At 40.2% G+C, this 12,079-nt stretch overlaps 1 protein-coding gene across 1 annotated transcript; it reads right to left on the reverse strand.

Annotated features, from left to right (window-relative positions):
• Positions 1-1,220: 1,220 nt before the first annotated feature.
• On the reverse strand, positions 1,221-8,152 carry fhl2b (four and a half LIM domains 2b). Its single transcript, XM_072682909.1, has 5 exons — positions 7,997-8,152; positions 4,811-4,985; positions 4,383-4,552; positions 2,864-3,050; positions 1,221-1,372 (listed from the first exon to the last, which is right to left on the reverse strand). The coding sequence occupies exons 1-5, from the start codon at positions 8,150-8,152 to the stop codon at positions 1,221-1,223; spliced, it is 840 nt and encodes a 279-aa protein (XP_072539010.1).
• Positions 8,153-12,079: the final 3,927 nt, after the last annotated feature.

The following is a 12,079-nucleotide window of genomic DNA, read 5'->3' on the forward strand; positions in this document are numbered from 1 at the left end:
ATAGCCATAACACTATAAATATATCCATAATAATTGATGTATAGCCCTAACAATGTACACTTAGCCTTAATTCTGTCTGTGTAGGCTTGACACTGTCAATATAGCCCTAATCCTGTATGTATAGCCCTAATATTATAATTAAGTGCTACCTCTGTAAATAGGGCTGCAAGGTTTAACGTGTTGGTCTGTGTAAGGAGCTGGAGAAGGAGCTGCAGGCTGTTCAGTGAATGAGTGGAGTTTCTGTGACATAGCAACAAGCTGCTTGTTCCCACTGGAGCTATAGGAACTGTAATTTGGCGGAAGGAAAAGCTGACATTAAAGCATATTAAATGGTTCTATTTGTTTCATACTTCATTCATTTTCTGAACTGTTGTATGAAAGCAATAGAACACTCGAGGTCATGCGTTATCGTGGCTGTGATGAAATACGAGCCAGAACACATTACAGCTGTGTTCTATTGCTCCTTCTGCTACATGTTTATGTTTACTATATTGAATTTCTGTGTGACACTTCTGTGGATGCTGATGGATGCTTCCTCTGCTCATAATTTCACAAATCCCCAGACCCAGGTGATCTATGGCTTTTGTCTTATTGTAATCAGTATTATCCATCAAGCTGTCTTTTCTGAAACAGGCTGAAAGATCGGCTGACACTTATTTCAGATATCTGGCTAATATAAGATTGCCGTTGCGGAGCTGGAGATCCAAGTAAAAAGAATAGAAAACGGTTCAGTGCATTGCTTGATTATTTTTATTGGCAGCTGTAGCAAACAGATGCTTCTCAGAGCTTTTGGATCAGCAAAGACCAAAATTGGTAATGCAAAAAAAAAACTGTTAGTGTCAGGGTTATGTCTTAGAGATTTACCTAAACAAGCTTAACTGAAAATTCAGCACATCTGCAAATCTTTAATTAAGCATATATTACTTCTCTTTGGCATCTCACACACAATCATCATTAAAATATGATATATATATATGTATATATATATATATATATATATATATATATATATATATATATATATATATATATATATATATATTGTTTCAGAATATGATATGGTAAAAGGCACTGTATATGTAGGTCTAATATCTGATGAAATGTTAGACTGAACACTTGCATGGTTAGATTTAAAGTAGTCATCCTGGCGCCAGCCGTGTTTTATCTCATGCGGTCAGCTGACGTGCTCGTTCTGGAAGGTTTCCGAACATGGCCTCTGCTTAGATGTCCTTGCCACAGTCGGGGCACAGGATGTCATCTCTCTCGGTCAGAAAGCCACGGCCCACCAGGGACATGGAGCATTTCTTGCAGTTGAAGCAGTCGTTGTGCCACTGGCGCTCCTCAAAGGAAATGTACTTGCTGCCGCAGAGGCCTGCAATATTAGTCATGTGACACACATAAAAGCATTTAACATTCAGAATAAAACCAACTGAATCAATAGAGAAGCAAAACAGTTGGACTTCTGGGCTAGTATCCATTATTAGGCTGTATCTGCTAATGCCAATACATATGCATTTATGAAATACAATTTTAGGCAATAATAATTGTACTGTAATGTGTGTCACTGTACTGCATCATATATTTCTATTAATTAGTAGCCACAGTAACAGTGAAATATGGTATAGCCATAACACTGTAAATGTATCCCTAATATTTTATGTATAGCCCTAACAATGCATAGCCTCAATATTGCCTAAATACTGTATGTATATGGCTTGTTAAATATAACATAAAAAACCCTGTTATACTTCCCATTAAGCCTCCCTCCCTTTCTGGTCCAAACTTTTTGAACAACATGCAGTGAGAAAATCTTTGATTGTCATTACAAAATGTGCTTCAATGTTGTGCTGCGTTTATGTCTGTTTTGGCCATTACACTTTCTTCTTGAAGAATTTTACATCACCCCCTGCTGGACTGGTTTGCTTCCAAGAGCATTGTTTAGATTTTCTCTTGTGAAAGGAGAGATGTTTAGAATAGCTTCTGGAAGTGAGGAGAAAAACCTACATTATCTACCTTTCTGTTAGATAATGTAAAAAAAACCTGGCATCAGGGGCAGTATAGAAAAAATACAGTTGGCTGGTTCCATGTTCTGTGGAGGAAGCACATGCTAGCTTTTACCCTCCCACTGTTGGTGATCATGTTTATGATTCCTAGCTAGTAGGTAGGTGAGTGTCTATGAAGCCTACAGCAGAGCTTTTGTGCCCATTAATGCTATAGTATGAAAATATTGGGACAAAAAAACACACAGAGATGAAATAGAAGAACAATGTGGGATAGGGCTCTTTAATACAGCCTTGCTGAGGCAAATAAGTGTAAGCCACTCCTGACTGCTAATGCAATAATGGCATGAACAATCAGGATTTATTCATAGCAGGGACCTATATTCAGAAGAGCATGGTCTCTTTGGCACAGACCAGCCAGTCTAGGACCTTTTTAGGCACAATTACCCATGATTTTGGTATGTATTTAGTCTATTTAATTATAGACTGTTATGTAACTGCATACAGCTGAGGTTGCATTACCTGCTAAATTCTTCATATTTGGTACCATCCATTTGAAAGTTTGGATATTTCTATTCATATACTATTCTTTTTTTTATTTTATTATTATTTCCTTATTTTATTAATTTTCTTATTATTTTCTTATTATTTCATTATAATTATTTTCCACTATTTTGGAATGTTAGTGGAACCAACAAAACTATGAAATAACATATTTTTACATATGGAATTGTGGAATGACCAACAAGTGGTTCAGGTGATCCGAAACATGTCACTGGTATTAGTACTATGGTACTGAATATGAAGATCAGCTCATTTATGTGCACGTCATGCTGCTGTAGGCTTAGGTGAGGTGACCATACCACTGATAGGGCTGGTGCAGGAGGCACACTTCTTGGCATAGAGGTTGCAGAAGCAGTTGAGGCAGTAGGGAAAGTCGTCCCGAGAGGTAAAGCGCTGGCCAGACAGCTGCTCCTTGCAGCTAGTGCAGAGAAAGCAGTCCTTATGCCATGGCTGCTCGCGGTAGGTCACACCTCCAGTGGTAATGGGCTGAGGGAAGCATAAAAAAAGGGTAGCAGGGTGTTAAAGACTTGGTTTATGGAAATTAAATGTACACAGTTTTCCCCTTATCTTAACTCAACTACATATATTTGCTTCTTTAGTTTTGTAGTCAACAAGTAGGACAGAACTGGGCACAAGCTAATGCTGGGTATGATGTAAACTGGATATTCTATGTAGATAAATGGGTCCAAGGGTTTGCATTTGGTCACCTTCTTCAAAGACAAAACAACCACATTCACCACTTGTATTGAACACAAATGGAATCTGGCCTCCGCCTTTAACCCATCCGTGCAGTGAACACACACAGACACACAAGTGAGCAAATACACACAGTGAGCACAAATGCCCGGAGAAGTGGGTAGTCTTCATTGTGCAGTGGGTAGCCTTCGGGGGCAGAGCTCAAGGATCCAACAGTGGCAGTGTGAGTTTTTATGGCATATGAAAAAACATCCATCGCACACTAAAATACTTGGTATAATACACAACTTCAACCTGTTGCTAATCTAATCCAAACACAACCCAAAACATGTGTGCCTCGTGTGACCCAGACAGAGACAGAGTCAGCATGCTTCATACAGACTGCAGAGGGAGTTAGAAGCAGCACAAAGGGAGTAGTGCTGAGTAGCACAAAATTTAAACATGTTTAATATGTTAATATATAATATACTGGTCTAAACCAGATCAATAACCTGGTGCTCTAACCACTGAGCCACCACTGCCTCACTCTTCTATTCCTACTGCAACTGGAGAAGAGTGGGACAGCATTAATATTCAATGAATAGTTATAGAACTCATTCATGAGAGGCAAGAAAGCTGAAAAAATCTGTGGACATCAGCAGCCAGAACCTGAGAATGCACAATAAGCTTTGCTCTCTCCAGGTGGGTTATTGGCTCTCTCTTACACTCTCCACATTACCACAGTGTGTGCTGGCAGGAACAGGCATCTGCTAGTTGATGCATCAGTGCTGGGTACCCAGTGTACACCCAAAATAGGGAAGGAAAACTAATAATAATAATAATAATAATAATAATAATAATAATAGTAAAAAGGGCGGTGCAACAAGAAGACCCCAGAACCTCACAGAACTAGAAGCATTTTGCAAGCAGTCTGATTGTTCAATATAAAATAAAATAGACTAGTAGACCAACCCATGTACTTTCATCTCATCTCATCACACAGTATGACACGTTCTGTTTGATTCTTGTTTTGCAAGATAATCAAATTTAAAAAAGGCCTTTTTTAATCATTTTTGACATTACAGTGTATGCCCAGCACGTGTCATGTAAAATTTGCTGGGCTCTCGTGTTCACTAGTATCACCTTCTTGCACTGCACACACTGCATGGCAAACTGCTTCTCGTAGCATGGCACACAGTAGTTGCCGTTGTCCTTGGGGATGAAGCTCTTGGTGCCGATGGGCTGCTGGCAGCGCTGGCAGGTGAAGCAGGTCTCATGCCAGCTGTTGCCCTTATGCTCCATCTTCCGAGAGCCTGTGAATACAGGGGTCATTCAGTCAGTGTATAAACAGCACTCTGGCAGTAGAACACCCAACCATAATAATGCATAACCGTAATAATGTCATTAGCCATGCTACTTTCCACTGGGAAACATCCATAAACCCCTCACTGTCTTCAACACTTTAATTTCATTTACTACAGCCGATAGGTTTTTCCATGGTTTTACATAAGTGTCTGTTAACCTCAGATCACGCAAGGAAGACACGTAAGCATCGGAAAACTCTAGCTCACCAGGCATGATGGTCTTTTTGCATTCGTAGCACTTGGAAGAGTATTCGTTGGAGTAGCATTCGGTGCAGAGCAGCTGCTCATCCTTGGCGGAGAAGGGCTTGTCCACCAGTGAGCGGCTGCAATTGAAGCAGTGGAAGCAGTCGTCATGCCAGTGGCGGTCTTTGTAGGACAGGTCCTGGGTGGACAAAAAAGAAGTCTATAAAGTCTATAAAGAACCATCTACATTATCCATCCAGGCAAAGAACAGCCACTCAAATGGTTCCTTTGAGTTGTCCTGGTTTTGCACACAATGATCAGCCATAAAATAAAAACAACCTGCCTAATCTTGTGTAGGTCCCCCTTTTGCTACCAACATGGCCCTAATCCGTCAACTTGTGGTCTCTCCAAGACCTCTGAAGATGTGGTATCTGGTGCCAAGACGTTCTGTAAGTTGTGAGGTGGGACCACACCAATAGATCACACCAATGACCTAGTTGCTGGTTCTTGAGTGTTGTATGTATAAGTATTATTTTAACTTCCTCTTGAAGGTTGTAATAGCATACATTTTGAAGCACATAACCAATTCACAGTAAAATCAACTTTTTCAGGTATATAAATGTTGTATATTGGCAATTGCTTATGTGGTGATATGATCTGTGGGTCCTAGTGCCCCGCTTATCCACACCTAGAATAGCACTAGAAATCTAAAGAAAAACAGACAGCAGTTGTGTCTTCAGTTTTGTTCCACGTTCAGAGCACCATCTGGTGGCCTCAAGGTGCTATTAACCGACATTATTGCCCTGCCGGCAGCAGTAAGGACATTCTCAGAACGTAAATAAAAGACTTTAGTATCTGCAGGAGTTTGGATGGAGAAGGAGGTGAGCCAGACTAGAAAAGTCTCTACTAAACTAAATCAATTCGTCCAGAATGTCTCTTCTACAAAAAATACTAATAAATGATCTTACTTCAGTATTAATCAGCAGCTCATCTTATCTAAACGGTGTGGCAGTTTTTTTTAATATGCAAACCTAAAGATCAGATCAGTATCAATCGATGCTAAGCATTAAACGACTCTGATCAGACCGGGGGGCAAAATAACCTGATTTTAATTTAAATTTTGATTAATTAATTCAAAACATGTTAATTTTTTAGACATTTTTATTTGCTCATTCATTAAAAAGCATACTAGAGGTGGCATGCTGACATCTGTCATTCAACTTTGCTGAATAAATAAAAGCTATGAATACATACATACAAATTTCATGCATGTATTTGATGTTTTTAGGTTGGAAATCTTGTCTGGTTTAAACATCATAAAACTGTATGATGCACGGTACAGCTTGCCCCTTAGCCTGTTACAATTTACTCCATCTATGGGACAAGTAACATGTCTGTTTTAGCTGAATTATTTACAATCTGTAGGCATTTGAAAAAAGACCTCAGCATAAACAAGTGCAATGAAAATCAACACTCAATATTTTTATTAGGTAACTGCTGGACAGATAGCAGTTTTGTCCTTCTAGCTTAATGAAATAACTAGCTAGCTTCACAAGCTGCCCTAAAATATTGCTAGTAGCTAACATAAGTGCTAGCCAAGCTGATTTAACAGCTAAGTCAGTGTCTTTCTATATTTGATCCACTTATTGTTGCGTAACTGCAATCGGCAGCTATTAACTGAGAATTTTGAAGGACTTATTAACGGTAAAATAATTGCTTTTGATTGCTGGTGCTATGGTAGTTATGGTTGGTTGTTAGCCCTTGAGTATGGTGGTGCTTGTGATCAGGCACAGCACACACTGCGTTAGTGAATGTGGGAATTATGCTGGGAGCGCATACAGCGTGAGTGCGGCCTTGTGACCCTGTGGACTTAATTATCCACCAATTTGGCCCGAGTGAGCATGAGCACGAAAGTGTGTGTCTGCTCATTAAGTCACTGGCCCATGAACCATCGCTCTGAGGCTGAGCGAATTGGCTGCTGCGTGAGGGACGAGGCAGTTAAAGAGGCCAAGGACACCGACACACATGCGGCCCCACCACAGGCTAGTCCAGCAGGCCAGTCACAGCCACCTCACCGGGGCTAATGACTATGTAATGTGACACTAATGGCAGGAGTGTGCAGGAGATAGCTGGAAAGAGGAGAGAAGCTCAAATCCATGGAAAATCAAATGCTAGCTACATACCGTTTATAGTGAGATATTCATCTTACCCCTACTCTATGGATAGTACAGCATATATATAAACATAAATTGAATCATAAACCATCCATTTGCTCTTTCATTTTGCACTCTTACTCTTTCCTGACTCTCAAGCCTCTTACCTGATCCCATCTTTTAGCGTTTCACTGTTAGCTTATGGAACTGTGAGCCTCTTTTCATGATTAATTTATAGCACTATGTCCTTGAAGTGGCATTGAGGGGCCATGTGTATCCTATATGTCTGTAGGAAAGGTGTGATTGAGTGTTGGTAATCCCTGATCCCCCCAAAAAAGCTTGCAACGCTCACTTGGTTCCTTTGTCTAGAGCCAGGCTCACGTCCCAGCAGTGATTTCCAGCTGAGTTTTTCCCAGAAAGCCTGGATTGTCCTTCATCTTGCAGTACTGCTGACCAAATGCAGAACTAAGCAAGTCTTCAAAGCTGGACATCCAGCTCTGGGGTCAATAATGTTATCAACAAAGGACCAATGTGGTTGCAGGTTTTCCTTTCAGCAGAAGCACACCTGATTAATCTATCTTAATAAGATTACTAGATAGCTTCTCTAGCTTTCAGTCCTGCTAGTAACTTAGCTATAGCTTATCTTAGTCCTAGTCTAGCTAATTTTAGCTCAGACAGTTACTGAGCTAAGGTTGGGTGTATCCTAGGGGTGAACAATATGATACATTTTGTTACCATGATACATTTTGAATTCATGAATATTGTCAGTGCTTAAAGAACATTGACCAACTGCACATTTCATTATAGATAATAATTCAAATAAAAAATCAAATAGCAGTTTTTAAGAATTTGTCTCTACTGGTGCATTCTGTGGCGCATATTGCAATAAATATAGTGTATCGGGAAATTGTCTTTAAATATTGTGATATAATATTTTTCCCATTACACCCACCATGGTTTGTCCACTGGCAGTCTTGAGCAGTACTAAGAAATGTATAATTAACTCCAGACTGTGTTTTACCCAATGTATAGAGCACTGGAATATCAATGAACATACCCTGTTGTTGCAGCCAATAGGCTTCTTGCACTCCTCACAAGTGTTGGAGTAGAGGCTTTCATAGCACTTCACGCAGTAGGGGTTCTCCTCCCTCAAGACATACTTCTTTCCAAACAGAGACTCCTTGCAGTAGTGACAGTCGTAGCGCTCCGCCATTCTGGGTCAAATAACAGCTTGAAAACAAAGTGGATGAATTCAAATTCAAAGTAGGGCACCACATAACTACATACTTACATAACTACAAAAGATTGCTGTTAATGACACGTTCCAAAAATAAACAGATGTACATTTGCATCAGTGCTGCTTAGTAATATTCTTCGCATGGATGATATGCAGCTCATAAAATGCAGTACTTTCATTTTTGCATATCTGTCAAATATGGCAGATATGCAGGAAGTACCTGAGATACGCCTAGCCTACATCCCTCTATCATCCCCCAGGATCTGCATCCTGACAAGCAGTGATGGACTCATCATTTCATACCCTTTCCAGCTGGACTTTCACAACCACCATCTACTCCCAAAAGCCTTTTTTACTAATCCACACTAGGATGGCCCAGACCTCCATCTGTATGACAATTTTTCTCACGCCAGACCACCAAACTGAATGACTGGTTGAGCTAACAGAAAGTCTATGGGAACCCAGACAACCACTCTGTACAATTGCGGAGGGCAGATAAGCATCTCAGAATGCTGAACATGTCCAACCTGAAGGTAAATAGGCAACAACAGCAAAGGACCATGCCAGGTTTTACATGCTCACTAAAACTGGGCAGCTAAGACTGGACATCGCCTGCTCTCATTCATTTCGTGGATTTCTGCGGAGGCCCACAGCTGGTAGGGTCAGAAATTGGTGACAACAGAATAAAACCATGGATCCAACCTGCCTTGTGACAAGAGTCCAGGCAGGAGGAGGTGGTGTAATGGTGTAGGGGATGTTTTCTTGGCCTTTTATTACACAATCAGTCACTTAAATACCACAGCCTATTTGAGTATTATTGGCGATCATGGGCATGTCTTTATGACCACTATTAACCCATCTTCTAATGGCTACTTCCAGCTTGACAATGTATCATGTCATAAAGCAAAATCTGTCAAAAACATGACAGTGAGTTCAGTGGCTTTGATAATCCCATCTGAATCCAAAAGAACATAGACCACCGTTGGGATGTGGTAGGACAGGAGAGTCGCAATGAAAGTGCTGCTGAACAATCTGCACAATTATGTGATGCAATCATGTTAACATGACCAGAATCTCAAAGGAATACTTCCAACATGTTCTGAAATCTGTGCCTACCCAGGATCAGTGAGAGTAATACATACTACAGTGAGAGTAGATCATACATGCATACACTATATGGACAAAAGTATTAGGACACCTGCTCATGAATTGTTTTAGTCCAAAATCAAGAGTATTTAAAAAGGGTTCGTCCTGCTTTTACTGGAGTAACTATCTCTACTGCCTATGGAAGACATTCTACTAGATTTAGGAGCAGTGTTCTGAGGATTTGATTGCGTTTGATTGCGTTAATGAGATTGGGATGTCAAATGATCACCACCCCACCTCATTGAAAAAGTATTGGATTGAGCACCATCATTTCAGAGAGCACGATTCCACTGCTTCACAGCTCAATGCTGGGGGACTTTATACCCCTCTGGCTCACACCTGGCATTAGGGAATGGTGTTCATGTTCATCTGCACCAGAGAGTCCTATTCTACTGGCAGTATGTCTCTACAGGGACTAGACAAGCTGCCTGTGTGCATTTGAACATCTGTGTCAGCAATGGGTGCAACTTAAAGAAGCTGAATGCATTAATTTGAAGGAGTGTCAACAAGTGTAGTGTAGTTGTCTGCAAGTCCTTGGCCACCTCTGATCAAAATGTGACCTTTCAATTGGAAAAGAACCTTTATGTTAAGTAAAACTCTTTACTCTTCAACAAACATGGTTCTTTATGAAGTCTCTATTTTGAAGAGTGTTAGAGTAATTGACACGTTTGGTGGCCACAGAGTCTGTATATGAATATAAAAAGATCTGTTCTATTGTACATATTGCTCTGAAAGCTGTGAAGGTGCCGGTAATAATGACAGAGAATACTCCAAACATAACACAGCTGGCCCAGCTGTTATAGTAACTGCACACAGCCTTGCCCTTTAACTGCCACTCAAAGCTGATTAGCTCTAACTTGCCTTTTGGAAAAAAAGCTAAATTTAGAGCGTGCAGACAAGATCTCTTATCCACATGCACAGCAGGCCCATTGTAACCTGGCACACTGTAAACACTTGTCCAAGGCAAATGTGGAATTCCTGGAGCTTCTGATTTAATTGTGTCAGTTTATTCACTGAAGGAGTAAACTAGGTTTTGGTAAAGACACATGACTGGCAATATTCTCCTTAGCAGAGGAAGGTATTTAATGAACTACAGAAGGGCTGACTTCAGCACTAATGCGAAGTTTTTAGTAGCACAATGCTTACTACTGAAACAATGCAATGCAGTAGATATTCAAATATTTCTCTCTGAATACAGAAGAATTAATACACTAATCGAATAATTTGGTTACTAGATTTGTGCATAGTATTAGTAAAATCACATTCTCCATCAATACTGCAATTTGGCCAACAATGCCTTACTTAAAGCTGCTTTGTGACAACAACAGCTGTAAAAAGTGCTATACAAATAAATTTGACTTTGACATTCTAGGCTAATATGGACAATACAGGGTTTGAAAGACCCATATACAATGAAAACAGTTTGGCAGCTGGTGATCCCATTTTAGACACAGGGGAAACCTGTTAGGCCATGTTTCATTGCGTCTAAAATTGGATCACTGTCTGCTAAACCATTTTCATTTCATATGGCCCTGTTTCCTTACTTTTGAGACACTCTACTTTTAAGACACCTTGTTGCAACATACCTCTTTAATTAACATTTTCGAACAGGGCAGAAAAAGTGTGTAAAGGTGTAATTTTTGTGTCAGTTATTGTTATGATTAATTTGTATTAATATTAGAATGTGTTTTCCACCACATCTGAAACGGTGCCTATTCCAAATGCTTGGGTTTAGGTGTTTTTCTTTTTTACTCCTTGTCCTTCTCCTCCAGCTCTTAATCATTTACACTTCACTACCTTCTGCGCTGTGCTCTCCCAGAATTGTCTGGTGGTTTTGAGCTATGTCGTTGGGGTGGCACAGAGATTCCAGCCCTCATTAGGTGGACCACTGCTCGCCCTGCCCTGGACAGAAACACGCATTGCATTTGCATCTGCTGAAATTTCATAATTGCTAATAACATTAGCAAAACGTTTGAATGGAAACCCGGCTATGTTCTCGGGGGGCTGAATGCCCCACCTTTACTCCAAATAATTTACTTTACAAACATATCCATGGTGGTCACTTTGGCCAAACAACTCAATCTTTGTCTCATCTGACCATAAAACATTCCTCCAGTTTATGTGTTTGTGTGTTAAGCTGTAAACTTGTAAAACTGAGTTTGATGGTACTGATTGTGGCACAGGGTCTTCTTTCTTGAAAGGCTGCTAATCAGCTTGACTGTAGACATTGACACTACTGTTCCAGCAGCTTCCAGTACATGGCACTCCTTGGAGTGGATGGAGAACTCTGTTGAGGATACATAACTGTTGGATATGCTAATGGGTGTGTCCAGCCCCATATAAATTAAATTAAATTGATAGTACATTTATAAAAAGGGTTCTTCAATGGTTCATAAGAAAAGGCAGTGCTTCTACTCAGTCCAGCTCAAAGAACCATCTAAATAGTCCTCTTTATCTTGAATGTTCTTCGCTTGTTAAAATAGTTCTTCAAATATAAAAAACTGATCTAGCAAAAAGGGTTTCTTGCTTGTTTTAAAGATTATATAGAATCATTTTATTCGGGGTGTAGATAATATGTAGCTTATTTATTAATTTATTTATGCTTGTCTATAGAGTCAAAGTTAAGGTTAATTTACTCAGGGAATGCTGGTCACACCCGCCGTCCTGCTGCGAAAAGGAGCCTCTTTGATCTCTCTCTTCAGCCTAGCACCCTGGCTGGCTGGCTGGCTGGCATGAGCAGTGGGCAACAGATCTGAG

Source organism: Salminus brasiliensis, chromosome 7 (assembly GCF_030463535.1).
Source record: "Salminus brasiliensis chromosome 7, fSalBra1.hap2, whole genome shotgun sequence".
Lineage (NCBI taxonomy): Eukaryota > Metazoa > Chordata > Actinopteri > Characiformes > Bryconidae > Salminus > Salminus brasiliensis.

Coding starts and splice junctions, on each gene's coding strand:
- fhl2b (XM_072682909.1), bottom strand. CDS start 8,152: ATGGCGGAGCGCTACGACTGTCACTACTGCAAGGAGTCTCTGTTTGGA. Junction 4,553..4,810: donor CAAAAAGACCATCATGCCTG/GTGAGCTAGAGT, acceptor CTGTATTCACAG/GCTCTCGGAAGATGGAGCAT. Junction 1,373..2,863: donor CTGCACCAGCCCTATCAGTG/GTATGGTCACCT, acceptor CTAATATTGCAG/GCCTCTGCGGCAGCAAGTAC.